Source organism: Muscardinus avellanarius (genome assembly GCF_963383645.1).
Source record: "Muscardinus avellanarius genome assembly, chromosome: 3".
Classification (NCBI taxonomy): Eukaryota; Metazoa; Chordata; class Mammalia; order Rodentia; family Gliridae; genus Muscardinus; species Muscardinus avellanarius.
Genome location: NC_137788.1, coordinates 35,839,627 through 35,860,959, shown reverse-complemented (window position 1 = coordinate 35,860,959; position 21,333 = coordinate 35,839,627). Strand labels below are relative to the sequence as shown.

At 46.9% G+C, this 21,333-nt stretch overlaps 1 protein-coding gene across 1 annotated transcript; it reads right to left on the bottom strand.

Annotated features, from left to right (window-relative positions):
* Positions 1-446: 446 nt before the first annotated feature.
* Positions 447-18,419, bottom strand: ERMAP (erythroblast membrane associated protein (Scianna blood group); the record flags this gene model as incomplete). Its single annotated transcript, XM_080691394.1, has 9 exons — positions 447-1,159; positions 4,431-4,457; positions 4,936-4,962; positions 9,485-9,517; positions 10,711-10,743; positions 11,867-11,983; positions 15,877-16,158; positions 17,768-18,091; positions 18,335-18,419. 9 exons carry the CDS (start codon positions 18,417-18,419, stop codon positions 447-449), a joined length of 1,641 nt encoding a protein of 546 aa, XP_080547520.1.
* Between the last annotated feature and the right edge of the window lie 2,914 nt (positions 18,420-21,333).

Sequence of the window (21,333 nt, the reverse complement as noted above, 5' to 3'; positions counted from 1 at the left end):
CTGACTTTGGGAGTCAGAAGCCTAAACTGAGACAGAGACAGAAGAGGAATAGTTGATAGAATGAGTAAGAAGTCAGCACCACTGGGAGCGTAACTTTACTGCTTAAAGCTCAAGCGCAGGAGGAGGCAGCAGACAGTTCTTCAAGTAAAGAGCCCTTTCCCCTGTGCTGAGTTTTGGTGACGCACATTCAACATCTCCACCTAAACCTGAATAAGCATTTGTTTTTCAGGAATTCTCCTACCAGGACAGTTGGAAATTCAAGTCCCTAGAAAAAAGATATGATTCAGAACTGAGCCCTGGGAGAAGAGTAGTGCAAACAGAAACCACGAAAGGGTCTGGATTTGGGTTAAGGAGAAGAAACAGTCCAGAATCAGGCACTGGGTCAGGAGACTGAAATCCAGGGTGTGGGGCTGGATGGTCACGGGAGCAGGTCTTGAAGTTCGCCCTTAAAAAGAAGGAGCCTTGAGCCCCTGAAGAGCTGGACCAAGGTCAGAGGACCAGGACACCATTGTGTCCTTGAGTGGGGCCTGGGGGGGTAATAAGGAAGAGTTCACTTTTAGGGACACATCTCCATTAGCGTGGCCTTTTTTTTCTGGCTTGGGGACAACTGATTCTTCTGATTTCTGGAGTTCTGAACAAATGATTAGTGGGGCTGTGTTTTTCCCTCCATCATGAAGACAAGGTTCAAAGAAGGGCCGGAGGGGGCCGGAGAAACTGTGAGTGAAAGTAAAGATGTGGGACTTATCAGTCACATTGTAGAAGGAGATGACTCCTGCTTCATAGTCCAGGAAAATCCCCACACACCTTGGAGGCTCTTTTAGGCGGAAGGAGGTCTGCGGGGACGTGAGAGCCTCATAGTCGTTCCCACGACTCTGCCGCACAAGCCAGTGTCCGTTGGCGGGCGAGGCAGTGACCTTCCCCTTCCTGCTCACAGACTCACTGCACACCCCGAGGATCCACTTGGTCTTGTCTCCCACGTACACTTCCCAATAGTGACAGCCAGCCGTGAAGTACTCAGAGCCCAGGACACTGACGACAAAATCAAATCTCTCGGGGTTGTCGGGTACCGGCTGCTTTCTGTCGCCTAGCCTCACACATCTGCGGTCCTCAGACAGGATGAGTTTAGGATGAGCTGTATCTGGGTCCAGGGTCACCGCCACTGCAGAAAAGTCACAGAGAGGTGACGTTTGGGAAGGCTCCGTCTTAAGGGATCTTTAGAAGGAATATTAATCTCTATTTAGTTTGAGTCACTGACATTGGCCCGTTTCTCTTCGTGCCTCCCCTACCCCGTCACACACATACTGGAACCAAAAAAAATGCTGCCTTTCAAAGAGTAAGTTGTCTGGTAACATACTAAGGGAAAAGAAAAAAGTTCTTCGTCTGTCTGGGAGGCGCCCTTAATCCTTAAGAAATACTATCTTTGCCTTTGATGTTCCAGAGTAATCTAATGTATGATAATAAAATAGGCTTTGATGTTAGACCCTGCAGCCACGTAATATGTTTGAGTCTCCGCTCTGCCATATACTAGTTACATGACCTTGCTATTCATCTCTAAGCTTAGTTTCCCCATCTGTAAAATGGAACTAAGAACAAAGCCTACATTGTAAAGCTATTGCATAGACTTGATAAGCTAATGCACGAAATTTTGCTACATTCCTGTGTGCTGCTCTTTCTTTTTCTTTTTTTTCTTTTCTTTTTTTTTTTTTTTTTTTTTTTTGGTGTGTGTGGTTCTGGGGATAGAACACCCAAGGGGCAGTCTACCTCTCAGCTATACCCTGAAGCCTATTTTATCTTTTTATTTGGAAATATTGTCTCACTAAGTTGCGGATAGCCTCACTAAGTTCCTGAGGCTGGCTTTGAACCTGCAGCCCTCCTGTCCCAGCCTCCCAAGTCCTGGGGTTACAGGAGTGCACCACTACGCCCAGCTGTGAAACTCATTTTGTAACTGAAAATTGTTGTTTATACTTGTCGTTTTCAAATGTTAATATAAAGGAAGAGATTCTCCTTCAAATTGTTGATTATGAAGGTCGGAGCCCAATACAGGAAACAGGCTCTTCACACAGAGTATCGAAATCCATGTTTGGTTGAGGTGGTGGGAATAAGCTAGACTGTGAAATGAGACAGGAGGGTCGACGAATTCCCAGAATGCCAAGCGAGGTGAGCCGGTGCTCTCTCAAGTGGCCAGCTCATGAATTCTATTGGACTCTGCCTGGAGGAAGAAAGGGTGAACAAGAGGGGAGTGAAGAGCCTGAAAAACTGATAAGGAGTCCATGGCAATAAAAATAACAATCCTGTTCAAATAGCAGCAAAAGTGCAAATTATTAAGGGATAAATTAAATGAGCAAGCCAGATATGGTAGCATACCCTGGTAATCACAACTACTTGAGAGGCAGAGGCACGAGCACCCCAAGTTTGAGGCCAACCTGGGTCTGGTATCCAGACCCTGTCTCAAAATAAAAAGAGCTGGAGCGGGGCGTGGTGGCGCACGCTTGTAATCACAGCGCTTGGGAGGCTGAGACAGGAGGATCGCACAGGTTTGAATCCAGCCTCAGCTACATAGAGAGGCTCTCAGCAACTTAATGAGACCCTGTTTCCAAATAAAATATAAAATAGGTCTGGGAGTATAGCCCAGAGGCAGAAAAGCCCCTGGGTTCCATCCCCAGTACCACAAAAAAATAAAAATAAAAATAAAAATAAAAAGGGCTGGGAATATAGCTCAGTGGTAGAGTACCCTGGGTTCAACCCCCAATACTGCAAAAAGAAAAGAAAAACTTAAAAGATTTGTAAATCTTTTAGAATAAAACTATGAAACATTTTTATAGCCTGTACTATCGGTACATCTGCCAACCCATGCTCTTCTCTAGAGTTTCAATCAATATCACCCAGTAAAATTGGTCAGCAGAGAAAGAAGAATGTGGCACATATGTAGAAAGAGGCAGAAGCAGCGGCTTTCTAACCAATGGTGGGGTAGGAAGGACTTCCCCAACCTGAAAGCGCCCCAAACTAAAGAGACCACACAGGAAAAGACGAGTAAATCTGACTACATAAAAAAATAAACACTCAGCTGGGCGTGGTGGCGCACGCTTGGAATCCCAGTATTTGGGAGGCTGAGACAGGAGGATTGCAGGTTTGTAGCTAGCCTAGGCTGCTTAGTGAGGCCCTCTGCAACTTAGTGAGACCCTGTTTCAAAATAAAGAATAAAAAAATAGGGCTGGGGGCATATCTCATAGGTAGAATGTTCCTGGGTTCAATCTCTAGTACTGAAAAATAAATCAAAAAACAAACAAACAAACCCTCATGCATCCAAAATACTACAAGAAAATTCAAATGCAAAAGAAAAAGAATTTGTGACAAGCGGGCGTGGTGGCGCACGCTTTTAATCCCCGCGCTTGGGAGGCTGAGACAGGAGGATCACACAGGTTCGAAGCCAGCCTCAGCTACTTAGTGAGGCTTTCAGCAACCTAGTGAGACCCTGTTTCCAAATAAAATAGAAAATAGGTCTGGGAGTATAGCCCGGAGGTAGAAAAGCCTCTGGGTTCCACCCCCAGTACCACCAGAATTTGTGACAAATATGACATGAGGTTAATATACTTTAGGAAGAACAAAACAAATCAAAAGTTAGTATAAATAGGACAGGAGCAGACAAGTTATGCAAAAATACAAATAACTTTCTGAGTGTGGTGGCAGAGTTTATAATCCTAGCATTTGGGAGGCTGAAACAGGAGGATCACAGGTTCACAGCCAGTCTTAGCTACCTAGGCCCTCTACAACTTAATGAGACCCTTTTTCAAAATAAAGAACAAAAAATATAGGGTTAGGGTATAGCTTGAAGGTAGAATGCCCCTGGGTTCAATCCCCACCCAAAAAAACAAAAGAAAGGAAGAAAGAAGGAAAGAAAGAAAGAAAAAAAGAAAGAAAGAAAGGAAAGGAAGGAAGGAAAAGAAATAAATACAAATAACTGATAAACTTAAGAAAAATCTCAAAAATCATAAAATCAAACCTAATACTTATCAGTACTCTAAAAGAGAGATTTTCTAAATCTAATGTTATCTCCTCCCCAAAACACAAAGATTTAAACATTTTTCATAAGCAGATAAACAGGTTTGATTTAAAAATTACAGTCTGTTTTTGAAAGAAATGGAGCAGCCAGGCATGGTGGCGCACGCTTATAATCCCGCGCTTGGGAGGTGGAGACAGGACGATCATACAGATTCGAAGCCAGCCGCGCTGGCTTAAGAGACCCTGTTTCCAAATAAAAATATAAAAAATAGGTCTGGGAGTGTAGCCTGGAGGTAAAAGGGCTTCCAGGAACCCCAGTACCACAAAACAACAACAACAACAAAAGAAAGAAATGGAGCAAAACCTAAGGCTACTGAGCCTTAAGGAGGCTAGACTCTGAAACGTGGATCGATCTGAGTGATGTAACTTACCAAAGTGTAGCCGGGCTCTTCTCCAGCCTAAAAGACATAAAAGAGGTGCTATGATTTGGATCTTAATTTCCCTTAGAGGCCCAGGAATTCAAGGCTTGATACCCAGCCTGTGGTGCTACTAGGAGATGATAGAACCTTTTGTTGGGACTTAGTGGAAGAAAGTTAGGCCACTGGGGGCTGTCCTTGAAGGGGATATTGGCACCCCACCCTTTCCTGGTTTTCTTTGCTTCCTGGCCACCATGAAGGAAACAACTTCCTCTGCCAAATGTTCCTGCCATGGATGGGCTCCCTCACCACAGGCCCAGAAGCAGTGGGCCAACCAACTATGGACTGAAAACTCCAAAACTGTGAGTCAAAACAAACCTTTTCTCCTTACAAGTTGTTTGTATCAGGTGTTTTGTCATAGTGACGGAAAGCTGACTAACACGAGTGGATTGTTAAAGCAGTAGATACATTGAGAACCACCCACAGGATGATAGTCAGACATGAAGAAAGTGCATCTCACCTGAGTTGGCTGCAGCTCTCTTCAACTCTATGAAAGAAGAAACAAAGGGTATGAGCTATCATCGAAAAATCTCAGAACAAAAGGAGATAAGTTGGTATGGAAGTTATAAGAACAGGAGAAACTTACTCAGTTCACTCCGGAGTTTCTCTAAAGAATAAAAATAGTTGAACAAGTCAGATGAGGACTGCAACATACCCACAAAATGCTCCATCCTACCCACATTCCTAGAGCGGATTCTCAGTAGCCAGACACTGGAACTTCCCCATGAGAGTGTCTGCAATGGCAGCAGCTCTCAGCTGTGGGCCACGGGTCCCCAGAGATAAGGCAGAAAGGCATTCCTACATGACCCAAACCTTACCTGCAGACCAAATAAATACTACTTCTCACACCTATAGGTAATGACAGTGTAAATGCATGTAGATGTGGGAAAAGAATAAAATATAAGTTCATTTAAAACTATCACTGAGAGAAAAAGATCACTGAGTCTTTCTTAGATTTTGTTCTATATGTTTTCTCCATGTAAAATAAAACAGATGTCACATTTTCCTTTTTTTTTTTTTTTTTTTTTTTTTTTTTTTTTTTTTTAGCAGGATCCCTCTTAAGTTGCCGAGGCTACTCCCAGACATGAGATCCGCCTGTCTTAGTCTCCCAAGTACTGGGATTACAGGCAGGCGCCACCACAACTAGCTAGATTTTTTTAATGCTGAAAAGATGTTCTAACAAAATGGTAGTGAAGCACTGCTCAGCATATTTGGTTTAAGGGGCTCCATCTGACCAGGACTCCATGTAAGAGAACGCCATGTCTGGGTGATAAAAGGACTTCCAGATGGCTTCATCTAAGGCAGTTGTATCTCTTCTTGGTAAACTGTTTCTCAATTTAGTGACTAGAATACAGTTGTGCAGGAAAGAGGAGCAGGGAATACTTGAGAAAAGAGGCCTCTGAGAGCCAAGAACCCCCAGTTTCGTGGCTTGAATCGTCCTTGTCTCCTCCTCTATGTCCCAGAAAGCAAAGGAAGCTTGTGCCATGGATGAGGAACAGAACTTACTGAGGGCTTTATGGAGTCTTCCTAAAAACAAAAACAAACAAAAATAAGAGTGAGTGATGGTTCCTTGCCCTTTATTTCTGGGGCCCTGGAAGGTTTACCACATGCTCCCACCATGATGTATTACCCCAGCTCCTCAAGATGAAAAGGATGATTACGTTCCCCTTGGTCCCTAATCCAACCTCATGACCCAGTGGTCAGACTCAGGAATCCAATGATGCTGACATCAACTTCCCTGATGGCTCAGCTTACCCCAGCCTCTGGTTCTTTCTTTCCCTTCCTTTTTGAGTGCCTAGTTTCATTTCTGCTGTCTGTGTCCATGTTTATTAGTGTAATACATGAGTGTATGCCTTGCTGCCCTTTTGTAGCCTACCGATTATTTGTTTTTGTTTGTTTGTTTTGCGGCACTGGAAATAGAATCCAGGGGCATTCTACCTCCAAGCTACAGTCCAGTCCTATTTTTTTAGCATATATATATATATATATATATATATATATATATATATATATATAAACGGTACTGGGGGTGGAACCCCAGGGGCTTTTTACCTCCAGGCTATACCCTCAGCCCTATTTTATAATTTATTTGGAAACAGGGTCTCACTAAGTTGCTGAGAGCCTCACTAAGTAGCTGAGGCTGGCTTCGAACCTGTGCAATTCTCCTGTCTCAGCCTCCCAAGTGCTGAGATTACAAGCATGTGCCACCATGCCCAGCTAGTCTTTATTATATTTTTTGAAACAGGGTCTCACCGAGTTGCGAAGGGCTTCACTAAGTAGCTGAGGCTGTCTGTGAACCACGATCCTCTGGTCTCCCCCTCCTGAATGCTGGGATTACAAGCATGCGCCACCAGGCTCGGCTAGCCTACCGTTTATGATATCTAAAGTGTAATACTAACGGCCTAGCTAGCATTTACTTCTTGACATAGCTTGGATTCTCAACAGTAGCTCCCCCAAAAGTTATACTTTTCACAAACTCGGAGGTTCCAGGAGGTTTGGAGACATGCGTATATGTTTCATATGCTTTGGGGGAGGACTTGTGGTGTCTCTGGAGGGCCCATCTGGCCCACACGTTTCCTTACCTGGCACTGGCCCCATCAGAGGTTTAAAGTGAGACATGTAGCCAGGCACGGTGGCGCACGCTTGTAATCCCAGCATTTGGGAGGCTGAGACGAGGATCACGGTTCACAGCCAGCCTCAGCTACTTAGTGAGGTCCCTTGCAACTCAGTGAGACCCTGTTTCAAAATAAAAAATAAAAAAATAAGGCTGGGGTGTAGCTCTACATAGGTAGAATGTCCCTGGGTTCTATTCCCAGAACCACAAAATAAATAAATAAATAAATAAATAAATAAATAAATAAATAAAATGAGACGTGTATCCACATCCAGGCATGTGCTGGGAGCTGAACAGAGTTGAGTTTAGGCCATCAGCTTTGGAGCACAGAGGCTGAAGGTGTCACAGCTCGCAGGGGGTCCATGGTTTATCGTTGCCACTTTCACTGTAACAGCTTCTGTTGGCTGTGTCCTGCTCTTACACTGAGGTGGGTGCTGAATCCTCTCCACACATAGGGTGCCTACAATTAATGAGCCTGTTTTGCAGATGGATGATCTGAGGCTCAGAGGGACGTGGAATTTGTGCAGTCACCCAGCTAGTAAGTGGAGGAGGAGTCGGGATTCAAACCCATGTCTGTGTGACTCCTGACTTGGACAACGTCGACATTACACCCTACAGAGAACAGAGAGTCTGCAGCGTGCACCCCACACTTTCACCAGCTTGGCAGGGATCTAGAGGGGGAGGAGAAGAGATGCCGACATCATTGAATGTGACGTCGTTCGAGTCAGTGACTTGTCCTCCTCGCTAGACTTCAGAAGCGCATCTAGCTTTTGCCCTCGGTGGCCCACGGTACGATTCAGTTAATGAAGATGGCATGGCAGTGAGGGAACGGAGCTCCAGCACTGTGATGATCTTTTTATTATTTATTTTTTGATTTTTTGGTGGAACTAGGGGTTGAACCCAAGGGCATTCTACCTCTGAACTATACTCCCAGCCCTATTTTTATATTCTTTATTTTGAAACAGGGCCTTACTAAGTTGCAGAGGGCCTAAGGAGCTGAGGCTGGGCTGTGAACCTGTGATCCTCCTGTCTCAGCCTCCCAAGTACCGGGATTACAAACATGCCACCACGCAGGCTTTTTTTTTTTTTTAAGGTGGTCTCTTTTAATACTGAGAACAATAAAAGAAGGGGACTTATTATCCCCATTTTACAGATGACAGATGAGGAAATAAAGCTCTCGCCAGTAGAGCAGTTCATTCATTCAGGAAGTGGCAGAGCAGCAATCTGCACTGGGTGTCCCGGGTCCAAAGCTTGAGCCTCCCCTTGTACCAGCCTCCTTCGTAGGCCAAGGTTATGTGGACTCATGAGATTCTCAAACATTCCACATGGGGCGTATTCATTTCGAGTCACCCCTCCATGCCAGTCTGGTATGGAGCTGTATTTCTATTTTCTGTATTTCTACCTTTCTAATAAACTTCTTTAAATCTTAAAAAAAAAAAATTCCACATGCCCATATTAATGTGTGTGTGTGTGTGTGTGTGTGTGTGTGAATTACTAGAGATTGATCGAACCCAGAGGCATACTTCTGAATTACACCCACTCCCAGACCTATTTTATATTTTAATTTTGAAACAGAGCCTAACTAAGTTGCTGAGTGCCCAATAAGTTTCTGAAGCTGGCCTCAGATCTGCAATCCTCCTATCTCAGCCTCCCCAATACTGGTATTATTGGCACGTGCTTTAATATACCTGCTTTAATATATTATTATTATTATTATTATTTATTATTATTATTATTATTATTATTATTATTATGGTGGTACTGGGGGTGGAACCCAGAGACTTTCTACCTCCGGGCTATACTCCCAGACCTATTTTATATTTTATTTGGAAACAGGGTCTCACTAAGTTGCTGAGGGCCTCACTAAGTAGCTGAGGCTGGCTTTGGACCTGTGCCATCCTCCTGTCTCAGCCTCCCAACCGCGGAGATTACAAGCGTGCGCCACCACACCCAGCTTTAATATACTTTTAAATAATATGCTGACTTTCTTTTCTAGTGATTGGTAGAAAGGCTGATAAAGGGAGCTTGATGAATTTTGATTATGGGTATCCCCTCACCCACTGCCACCATCTCAATAGCCCCTGACACCGGAAATTCAATTCCAGTTATATTATACTGTAGGTTGAACCCAGAGGCATCTGCCTCCAAGCTACGCTGCCAGCCCTTTTTATTTTGAAACAGGGTCTCATTAAGTGACTGAGAGCCTCACTAAGTCGCAGCAGCTGACCTCAAACCCATGATCCTCCTGTCTCAGCCTCCTAAGTAATAGTATGAGAGGTACGCGCCACCACGCTCAGCTTAAACTCCAATAATATTAAGAGACCCTTGTTAGTTATGTATAAGGACAGAGGATATGTTCTTTGTTCCCGACCCCTTACTCTTTGCATACAGTTACCTTTTTCTTTTGCATGATCTCCAAGAAGATTTTCTAGAGGAAGGAAACGAAAAGAGAATGAGACTCTTTGCCATCACCTGGGGGGTCCCTGGTCCCTCCTGCTTTTATCGATCTTACCACGTCTGTCCATTCCCACCTCCACCTCCACGATCCATGATCCAGTCCCTCATCACCTCCCATCTAGACAGACAGGAAAGGCACCCCAATTGCCCTCCAAATCATGTGTTATTCTCTCTGCTCTCTTCTCAGCGCTGAAGCCAGAGACTGATGTTTCCAAAGCACAGGTCAGATGGGGCATCCCCAGTTCATCGCTATCAGAAGAAAGACCAGAATCCTAAGGTGATCTCCAGAGCCTCTCACGACGGAGCCCCACCTCCCTCCCTCGGAAGTACTGCTCTCCTGACCACTGGCCGCACTCCCTCCTCAGGCTGTTCTTTCTGCTGCAAATGATTCCCATTCTCTCTTCACTCAGACTCCTGGCCCTTCAAGTCAGTCAAACGCTACATCCTCAGCCCTCAAGCCTGGCCGGTTCCTTCTAGTCCAGTCTTCACAGAACTGAGAACTCGTAGCATTTGTACACGTTCACTTATGTCATCATTTCATTCGTGTACTCTCCCTGGCTAAACTGAAATTTCGAGACTGGACGCTGTGTCTGACTTTGCTCACAATTGGAGCCCCAGAATCTACCATGGCCCGGGGCACGCAGCAGATATTTATCAGTTGTTTCTTGAATGGCTAAAAGCTTCCTCGTGTTTGACCCACACAACTCCCAAGGAATAAAATCAAGCAATAAGCTCACAAACTGTTACAAGCTATTACAAGAAAAAGCTACTAAAAGCTAGAGGTTATGGCTTTAGATACCATCACCACCACCAAAGACAGTTCAGTTTTGGGTGGTGATGGTATTTTGTGGGTGTGGGTGGGTCTGGGGATGAAACCCAGGGGCATTTGACCTCCGAGCTACACCCCCTGCCTTATTTTTATTCTTTATTTTGAAACAGGGTCTCACTGAGTTGCAGAGGGCCTCACTAAGTAACTGAGGCTGTCCTCGAACCACGATCCTCCCGTCTCAGCCTCCCGAATGCTGGGATTACAAGCGTGCGCCACCACGCCCAGCTTGGTGATGGTATCTAAATGGTATCTACATGATTTAGATTACTGGGTGGTGGGTGAACAGAAATCAATAAAACAGAGAAATCTCCCCCAACCCTGCCCAGGACACTTACCTACCTCCATCACTTGTTCATATAGAAGCTTCTCTAAAAGTGAAAAAGAGAGGGATCAGTTGGGCTTTTACTCTGTGTGTGCGTGTGTGTGATTGAACTCAGGGGTATTCTACCTCTGAGCTACACCCCCAGCCCTATTTTTAATTTTTTTAGTTTGAAACAAGGTTTCACTAAAGTTGCTAAGGACCTCTATAAATTGCTGAGTCTGGCCTCAAACTTGCAATCCTCCTGTCTCAGCCTCCCAAATACTGGGATTACAGGCATATGCCACCACACCCAGCTAGGAAGAGCTTTTTCTAACAGGCAAACTCTGCCAAAGATGGCCGAACTGCTTGAGTAGTACCGACTCCTTGTCACTGTGGTGGTGTGTCCGTTTGAAAAGATTAGAGGCCTTCAAATTATCAGATGGGAGAGAAGTGTTGGAATGCCTCTGGATTCAATCCTCAGTACCATTAAAAAAAAATAAAAGATAAGCTAGGCATGGTGATACACACTTGTAATCCTAGTACTTGGGAGGCTGAGACAGGAGGATCCCAGGTTCGCAGCCAGCCTCAGCTACTTAGTGAGGCCCTCAGCAACATAGTGAGACCTGTTTCAAAATAAAGAATAAAAAATAGGGCTGGGGGTATAGCTCAGAGGTAAAATGCCCCTAGGGTCAACGCCTAGTACTTCAAAAAGATAAAAATAAAAATAAATTTTAAAAAGAAGAAAAGAGACGTGAGCATTTTAATGAGGATCTTAGCTAATTAATATAATTGGATTTACTGATTTCTTAAATTAGAAGGCTATCATGGCCAGTTACTACCTTGAGCTATTTTTGTTTTGTTTTCAAGGCTTAGGATTGAACCCAGGGCCTTGTGTGTGCCAGGCAAGCGCTCTGCCCCTTAGCTAAACCCCCAACGCCATGGCATGGCCATTACTGTGTAATGTCTCAAAGGATGAGAATTCTTGGCTCTGCCCAGGGCCTTTCTGCAGTTTTACTCCCTCTGCAATATGCATCTTCGGGACATGGCTCTACCAACTTTTCTCCCAGCCAACTTGCAGGGTCTCCAACCTATAGACAAGCGTCACGCCTACATCTTCTTCCTCCTGGTCTCTTTCCAGAGTAGTCGCAGTCCCACTCCTGGCCAGCCAGGGCTCCCTTCCCACCGGTTACCTTTTGATCTTCTTTGCTTCCAGATGAGGCAAATGCCTGCCATGATGAGCAGCCCCAGGACGGGCAGGACCACAGCCAGAGCCACGGCCGAGGAGGAGAGCCTTCCTGGGGAGGGGGCTGAAACAGAGACCACGGGTGAGCACCCTCAGGGAGCGGAGGGAGAGCTGCTCCTTCCTCAGGCAGCAGGTGGCCAGCCATCCCAGCGGCCTCCATCGCCTGTAGGGAGAGACCCGGCCAAGGCTGGTGAGGCGCGCTCTTCTCTGGGAAACTCAAATCCTGGAGGACATTAAAAATCAGTGAGATGTTCACGTCTTGGGAAGGATTTCTGTGGTCCTGCCTGGAGACAAAGGTGTCAACTCAGATTCACCACCACAATCGCATCCTGCTCTAAACTCAATGGAAAAACTGTCCTGAGACTTCAAAGACCTACAAGTGCTCTCCCGGGTCCTCGCCCACAGCCTGCTCAGAGCTGTGCCTGCCGCCTCCGGCCTCCCCCTTCCACCCTCGCTCTGCCCGGGAGCAGCAGCCAGCAGCTTCGTCATCAGGGGCGACAGCAGCAAGACAACTCCGGGCACTACAGCAGCCAGTCTAAAACCTAGGCGGGAGAGAAAGGAGAAGAGAAAGAAGGGAAAGGAGAGAAGAGGGCTACGACAAGCAGTGGGGCACCACACTTGGGTGTGTGTCCTCGCTCAGCCTCTGTGACCCTGGGCCAGAGACCCAGTTTCCCCCCAGCCTGGGCTGGCTCATCTATAAAGTGGGGGTGATGAGAGTCCCCATCCTCTGGGGCTTAGGGAGGGGCAGGAGAAGAGGGACAGGATGCAGAGGGAGAGAAAAGGGAAGAGATTAGCAGATGTCCAGGAGCCCCCTCCAGCTCAAGAACCCAGCCACAGTCTATCTTTCTGGGCTCTAAAGACGACATTCACTGCCACTGTGTATGTTTCTAGGGTCTCTGAAAGATTCATATGCTAATCCATTCATCCTACTTCCAGAAACATAGTCTAAGAAATACTCAGAATCATAAGTGCAAAGATGTTCATTGCATTGTAAGTGCAATGTGGGGAAAAGTTGGAAAACATTCAGATGCCTAGAAATAGGCTTTTACCGATTTTTATTAATCTATAGTCACACAGTAAAATACTATACACCCCTAAAAGTATGTCATAGAGAATTACTTAGGGGTATGGGCAGAAAATACTCATGACAAGAAAGTGAGGGAAAAACCTGGCATAAAAATATGTACTCATAGCCAGGCGTGGTGGCGCACGCTTGTAATCCCCGTGCTTGGGAGGCTGACCACACAGGTTCAAAGCCAGCGTCAGCAACTTAGTGAGACCCTGTTTCCAAATAAAACATAAAATATGTCTGGGAGTATAGCCTGGAGGTAGAAAGCCTTTGGGTTCCACCCCTAGTACCACCAAAAAAAAAAAAAAAAAAAAAATATATATATATATATATATATATATATATATATACTCATAACACATATATATACACTACACAAAGATACATGCATACTAGAAACTCTGGAGAGAAATACACTAAAGTGTCATCAAGAGCACTCTACAATTTATGAGATTATATGCATTTTTTGGTTTCCTTACAATTTTTCTGTATTTTTCCAAGTTTTCTACAGTGTGCATACTTTATTTTTTATTTTTTGTTTATTTATTTTGTTTATTTATTTACTTTTGCAGTACCAGGGATGGAACCTAGGACCATTGTACCTTCACGCTACACCCCCAGCCTTATTTTTTATTCTTTTAATTTTGAAATAGGGTCTCAATGAGTTGCGAAGGGCCTCGCTGAGTAGCTGAGGCTGTCCGTGAACTGCAATCCTCCGGTCTCCACCTCCTGAATGCTGGGATTACAAACGTGTGCCACCTATGCCCGGCCTTCTTTTTTTCTTTTTTAACCCAAGGACGTTCTACTTCCAAGTTATACCTATAGCCCTATTTTATTTCTATTTTGAAACAGGGTCTCACTAGGTTAATGAGTGTCTTGCTACTTGCTGAGGCTGTCCTCCAACCTGTGATCTTCCTGTCTCAGCCTCCCAAGCACTGGGATTACAAGTGTGTGCCACCACAACCAGATGCTTCAATCTTAGAATTTTAAAATTTTGAAAATATTTTATTGTATATTATTATTTTTTTTGTGTGTGTGTGTGTGGTACTGGGGGTGGAACCCAGAGGCTTTTCTACCTCCAGGCTACACTCCCAGACCTATTTTATACTTTATTTGGGAACAGAGTCTCACTAAGTTGCTGAGAGCCTTACTCAGTAGCTGAGGCTGGCTTTATTTATTTATTTATTTATTTATTTTAATTTATTTTTATTGGTGCATTGTAATCATACATCACATTGGAATATAAGACTTGAGAATATATACAAGCACACATCATCCAATTAGCCCTCATCCACTCCCCATCCCATTCCCTCCCCCTCCCTGGATCCCATGCTTGTTTGGTGATTAACTTTGATACATATGTTTATGTACATCCTGCTTTTTAAAGAGGCTCCATCCTCCCCTATTCCATACCCTCTGATTGGCCACCTTAATTGCTTCACTATAGGGCCCTTTCTATAGCTCGACCACTTCTTGTTGCCCCTTTCCTCCTAGTTATTGCTGATTAGGGGAAGCATCTGGTTTTAATTTTCTGCGATATTTCTCTGTGCATGCCACGTTGCAAATACCAATCCCACTCTTGACAGCCCCATTTGTGGCCTGGCTACCCGGTGGACTGATCCAGACCTCGCTGGCTCAAGCAGCGGCCTTGCCTCACAGGAGGCACTGGTTCTGACCTCATTGGCCCCGACACTGGCCTAACCCCTCAGCTGGCTCTGATCCCGACCTCAGAGGCCCCAGCTCCGGCCTTCCTCACAGCAGGCTCCGATGTTAGCCGATGGCCCCGGCATCGGCCTAACCCCTCGGCAGGCTCCGATTCAGGCCTCGGAGGCCTCAGTAGCAGCCTTGCCTCACGGAAGGCTCCAATGCCGGCCAGTGGCCCCAGCACCAGCCTATCCTCTCAGCAGGCTCTGATCCCGGCCTCGGAGGCCCCAACACCGGCCTTGCCTCACGGCAGGCTCCAATCCCAGCCTCACTGGCCCCAGCACCGGCCTAACCCCTCGGCAGGCTCTGATCCCGGCCTCGGAGGCCCCAGCACCGGCCTTGCCTCATGGCAGGCTCCAATCCCAGCCTCGCTGGCCCCAGTACCGGCCTAACCCCTCGGCAGGCTCTGATCCCGGCCTCGGAGGCCTCAATAGTGGCCTTGCCTCACGGAAGGCTCTGATGTCAGCCAGTGGCCCCGGCACTGGCCTAACCCCTCAGCAGGCTCTGATCCCAGGCTCGGAGGCCCCAGCACTGGCCTTGCCTCACGGCAGGCTCCAATCCCGGCCTCGCTGGCCCCAGAACCGGCCTAACCCCTCGGCAGGCTCTTATCCCGGCCTCGGAGGCCTCAATATAACGGCCTTGCCTCATGGAAGGCTCCAATGCCAGCCATTGGCCCCAGCACTGGCCTAACCCCTCAGCAGGCTCCAATCCCGGCCTCGGAGGGCCCAGCACCGGCCTTGCCTCACGGCAGGCTCCGATCCCGGCCTTGCCTCACGGCAGGCTCCGATCCCGGCCTCAGAGGCCTCAATAGCAGCCTTGCCTCACAGAAGGCTCAGATGCCAGCTAGTGGCCCTGGCACCAGCCTAACCCCTCAGCAGGCTCTGATCCCGGCCTTGGAGTCCCCAGGACCGGCCTTGCCTCGCGGCAGGCTCCGATCCCAGCCTCGCTGGCCCCAGCACCGGCCTAACCCCTCGGCAGGCTCTGATCCTGGCCTCGGAGGCCTCAATGACGGCCTTGTGAGGCTGGCTTTAAACCTGTGTGATCCTCCTGTCTCCCAAGCACTGGGATTACAAGTGTGTGCCACCACGCCCGGCTAAAATTTTTTAAAATTCTTTAGAAAGTTTCCACTAGGGTGGGCGCTTCCTTTATCAGGTAGCGCACACCGGTTTTCTGCTTTCTTTTACCTTCTATAACCATGGCCGCGGTCTTCTCTTGGCCAAGGACCATGTTGCGGACAATGCAGGACACGTTCCCCAGAGTGTTATCCCTGATTCTGCTGGACACTGCAGTTCGGAAGAGCCCGGTTTCATCCACGGAGTGGGCCTCAGACAGAGATAGAAGCACCCTGCCTTCTGGGTCTCTCCATTCGGCCCAAGGCTTTGGGAACCATCCCGCCGACCTGCACACCAGCTGGATCCAACCAGCGTTGTAGCCCTTCATGTGGATGTATGGATCCGAGCCTAGAACTGGAGAGGAGAGACGGCCTGGCTGACTCAGCCCAGAAACAGGCTGAAGAGCCTCAGCCAGAGCCTCCATAACTGCCCTCTGGCCACCTCTGATGAACAGGGACATCTGTTAATGAAACTTAAATGCCTCTCCACCTCATTTTCTTCCCAGCTTTATCCTAGTGTATTTTAAAACCCACCCTTAAACCAAGTGTGGTGTCACAAGCTTGTGATCCCATTACTTGGGGGGCTGAGACAGAAGAATCACAGGTTCATGGTTAGCTTCAGCTATTTGGTGAGATCCTGTTTCAAAATAAAGAATAAAAAATAGGGCTGGGGAGTACAGCTCAGAAGTAGAATGTTCCTGGGTTCAATTCCTCCATGCCAAAAAAAAAAAAAAAAAAAACCAACAAAACCTACCCATAGCAAGAACATCAAATAATATCAATTCTCCTGGGTACCTCAATGCCTTTTTAAAAATTATTTTGTGCCCCAAAGGACTTTATGTTTGTAAAGAGTCTTTCGACCACTATTACATGTTTTTGTTATTGTTGTTTTGTGATACTGGTGATTGAACCCAGGGGCATTCTACCTCCAAGCTATACCCTCAGCCCTTTTTATTAGTTATCGTGCGTGTGTGTGTGTGTGTGTGTGTGTGTGTGTGTGTGTGTGTGTGTGACTGGTGATTGAACCCAGGGGCATTCTACTTCTGAGCTACACCCCAACCCTATTTTTTATTTTGAAATAGGGTCTCACTAAGTTGCAGAGGGCCTCACTCGGTAGCTGAGGCTGTCCGCGAACTGCAATCCTCCTGTCTCAGCCTCCCAAATATTGGGATTACAAGCGTGCACTACCATGCCTGGCTAGTTATCATTATTAGTTTTATTATCTGGCACTGGGAATTGAACTAGGGGTGTTTTACTTCTTAACTACACCCCCATCTCTATTTTCTATTTTACTTTTTTTTTTTTTTTTTTTTTTTTGCGGCGGTACTAAGGATTGAACCCAGGGGCATTCTACCTCCAAGCTATACCCCTAGCCCTATTTTTCATTCTTTATTTTGAAACAAGGTCTCACTAAGTTGCAGAGGGCCTCACTAAGTAGTTGAGGCTGGCTGTGAACCTGTGTCATCCTCCTGTCTCAGCCTCCCAAGTACTGGGATTACAAGTATGCGCCACCACTTGGCCTATTTTTTGTTTGTTTGTTTGTTTAATTTCAAAACAGGGCCTTATTAAATTGTAGAGAGCCTCACCATGTTGCTGAGGCTGGCCTCGAACCTGTAATCTCCTGTCTCAGCCTCCCAAGGATGAGATTTGGGATTACAGATGTGCGCCACCGCACCTGGCAGTAGACTGATTTTTTTTTTTTTTAATAATAAAGCCAACTGGAGAAATTTTCTACCTTCCTGGTTCTGTAAGTAGTAGAAGACCCAGAAGAGGACACATTAAGTCCTTGTCACAGCTAGGCACTCTGGCTCTGGAGATGACCAGAGCCAGAGGTAAGGCTGAGCCAGCCAGGCAGGGAAAAGCTGCCTGACATGAAACAAACATCTAGATAGGAAGGGACAAAGCACGACTACGAAGTTCACCCCAATGCCACCCACGGCAGGCCCCCGCAAACCCATTCTCACCTGCAACCTGCAGGGTCACCGTGCCCTCGCGAGTCAGGTTTCCGACCTGGATCTGACATCCGTATGGCCCTCGGTCCTCAAGGCTCACGTTGCGGATCTGCAGAGTGACACTGCCATCCAGGTCATCTCTCCTCAGCGTCGTCCTGCCCCTATATTCTGGCATCACATCTTCGTCCCGGTCCTTCCCATCCCGGAACACGAGAACAGCCTGAGAACGCCGCAGCCACCTCACCTCCTGGAGCGCCACGCCGGGCCAGAGCGAGAGGGGGCAGAGCAGCTCGGCCGTGCCCCCTAGCGGCGCCAGGTGGAACTCGCCGGCGTCCCCTGGGCCGCGCGGACAAAAAAAAAAAAAAAAAAAAAAAAAATGAAGCCAGCCAGGAGAGGGAGGGATGGAGGAGAGAGAGCTTGGGAAGGGGTGGGACCTTGGGAAGGACAGCACCTGGGAAGGCATTGGGAATGACTGGAGGAAGGACAGAACTCGAAGAGTCAAATCTCGGCCGCGCCTCGTCATTCTAGAGGCTCCATGGTCAGCCTCTCAGGCAGGGAAAGGGGTTCCTAAACTCTTACCTGACAGGTGTGCTGGCAGCTGGAGGAAGCCCAGAGCAAAGAGACAGCGAGAGAACCAGGAGCTGGAGGAGCCTGCCATCTCCATCTGAACTGCAGACAGACACCAGAAGGCGGCTGGTGAGCTCGGCAGGAGAGACATAACCCAGGACAGGCGTGGCCGCAAACCCACAAGCCTGGCTCCAAGCCAGCTCCTCCAGCCGCACCCTTATCGCACTGAGACTCCACTTCTTTGGGACCCTTTCTTCATCTTTAAAATGGGTATAATAGCCATGCCTCCTAGCGGGGTTACTGTGGAAGGAGGCAAGGCTCACACGGAGGCTGGTCTCTAAGCAGTAAGTCCTGTGGATGAGGACGACGGTGGAGACACGATGAGAGAGCCCTGATGCTATTCAGAAGACTTACGGAAGAGCCTGCAAGAACTGAACACCCAGAACTAACTACTGGCCAGAGGGCTGGGCCTCTTTTGGTATTCGGTGCCCAGGCCAGGCTCCAGAGGAACCTCTTTCCAACCATCTCCACCATGTGGTCTAGAGACTTCCCAGAGAGCCTTTCAATTTGACCCATAATAACTCAAGGCCAGGAGCTCCCTCCATTCCACCAAGGAGCTCTGATCCTACAAATCAGGAAAGACTCTGGGTTCAAGTCTTAGCACTGCCCATGTACTAGCTCCATGTCCCTAGGAAAGTTGTGTAATGTCTGTGTCTCTCAGGTTCGTGTGTGTGTGTGTGTGTGTGTGTGTGTGTGTGTGTGTGTGTGTGCTGGGGATTGAACCCAGGGGCATTCTACCTCTGAGCTATACCCCTACCCCTATTTTTATTCTTTATTTTGAAACAGGGTCTCCCTAAGTTAGGTAGGACCTCACTAAGTAACTGAGGCTGGGCTGGCCGGGAACCTATGCTCCTCCTATCTCAGCCTCTCAAGTACTGAGATTACAAGTTTGTGCCACCATGCCCGGGTGTCACTCACGTCCTTTTTTTTTTTTTTTTTTTTTTTTTTTGGTGGTACTGGGGTTCCTGGAAGCCCTTCTACCTCTGGGCTACACTCCCAGACCTATTTTTATATTTTTATTTGGAAACAGGGTCTCCTAAGCCAGCGCGCACGGCTGGCTTCAAACCTGGGCAATCCTCCTGTCTCTGCCTCCCAAGCGCGGGGATTACAAGCGTGCGCCACCACGCCCGGCTTCAGGTTCTTAATCTATAAAGGGGAGAGCCTCTCAGGCAAGTGAAAGGATTGAAGGAGAGGAAAGTGCAAAGCATTGGCCACAGAAGCCAAGCAGGACAGTGCTCAATAAATGTGCTGTTGTTGTTGTTTATATTATTATTATTATATTATTATTGTATTATTATATATTATTAATATATATTATATATTATTATATTATTATTATATTATTATTGTTGCTATAGCTACTATTTTGGTACTAGGGATTCAACATTCGATCTCTGGGCTACAACCTCAGATATATATATATATATATATATATATATATATATATATATATATTGTGTGTGTGTGTGTGTGTGTGTGTGTGTGTGTGTGTGTGTCTGGGATCCCAGGGGCATTTGACCTCCGAGATAGATCTCCTGCCCTATTTTTTATTCTTTATTTTGAAACAGGGTCTCCCTAAGTTGCAGAGGGCCTCACTAAGTAGCCAAGGCTGTCCGCGAATCACAATCTTCCAGTTTCAGCCTCCCAAATGCTAGAATTACAAGTGTGCGCCACCATGCCCAGCAGCTCCTTATATTTTGAAACAGAGTCTTACTAAATTACTGAGAGTTTTACTAAGTTGCAGAGGCTGCCCTCAAACCTGCCAATCTTGTCTGAGCCTCCCAAGTACTGGGATTATAGGCATGTGCCACTTTTAGAGATTCTTATTATTATTGAACGAAAATAAGATGATTATAGCTGGGTATGAGGTTAGGATTACATTAGGACTCCCCCCCCCATCCCACCCACTTTTCTAAAGAGTTACCAGCTAGTTAGAAACTGAACATGTGGGGCTAAGATGTAGCTCAGTGGCAAAGTGCTTGCCTGGCAAGTGCACCACCTGGGTTTGATCCCCAGTCCAAAAAGACCAAAGAATAAATAAATTAAAAGACCCCCTTTAGCCCGGCGTGGTGGTGCATGCTTGTAATACCCGCACTTGGGAGGTGGAGACAGGAGAATCGAGCAGGTTTGAAGCCAGCTGCGCTGGTTTAAGAGACCGTTTCCAAATAAAAATTAAAAAATAGGTCTGGGAGTGTAGCCCACAGGTGGAAGGGCTTCCAGGAACCCCAGTACCACCACCACCAAAAAAAAAGACCCCCTTTAAAAAAAATAAGCTAAGAACACAAAAAAAGTAGAAGAAGAAAACTGAATGTGTGAAGTAGATTAGAAAGTTCTCTGCTTAATGAATTGTGATTGAATTTAGAAGTAGGCAGGGCCCAGAATCCCCTGAGTCAGCCACATTCCCTCACACCCTCAACTTCCTGGGGTTTGAAACATACCCTAGGTCAACATGTCTAGTGTGACCCTCCCAGCTGAATGAGGGCCCTCTGAAATCAAATAAGAAGAGGCCTCTATGAGCCTCATTCCTAGGTGCAGACGACTGGTGAATGGTTGAGGGTGGGCTCCAGAGCCAGCCTGGGTTCCAGTCCAGGCTACGCCACTTCCTAGATGGTGGCGTGGACAGGTTGGCTTCCTTCTCCAAACTTTCTACTACCCCCACAGGAAATGAGGTTAATAACTGTACCCACCTTGCAGACAGAGATCAAGGAAGATACATGTAAAATGATTTGCATCTGATGCTAGAAATAAAAAGGCTAATAAAGTTCTCCTATCAGGTTGTTGCCCTGTGTAATAAGGGCAAAGTGTCCTCAGGAGGGGAGACTCCCTGAAGCACATCCCCAGGCTGCTGGGGAGTGAAAAGCTGCTTCAGGAACAGACTAACCCAGGAGGCGATGACATCAGACGTCGGGGCTCACTCCCCAGGCACCAGCGCCATGCAAGTTAAGACCACG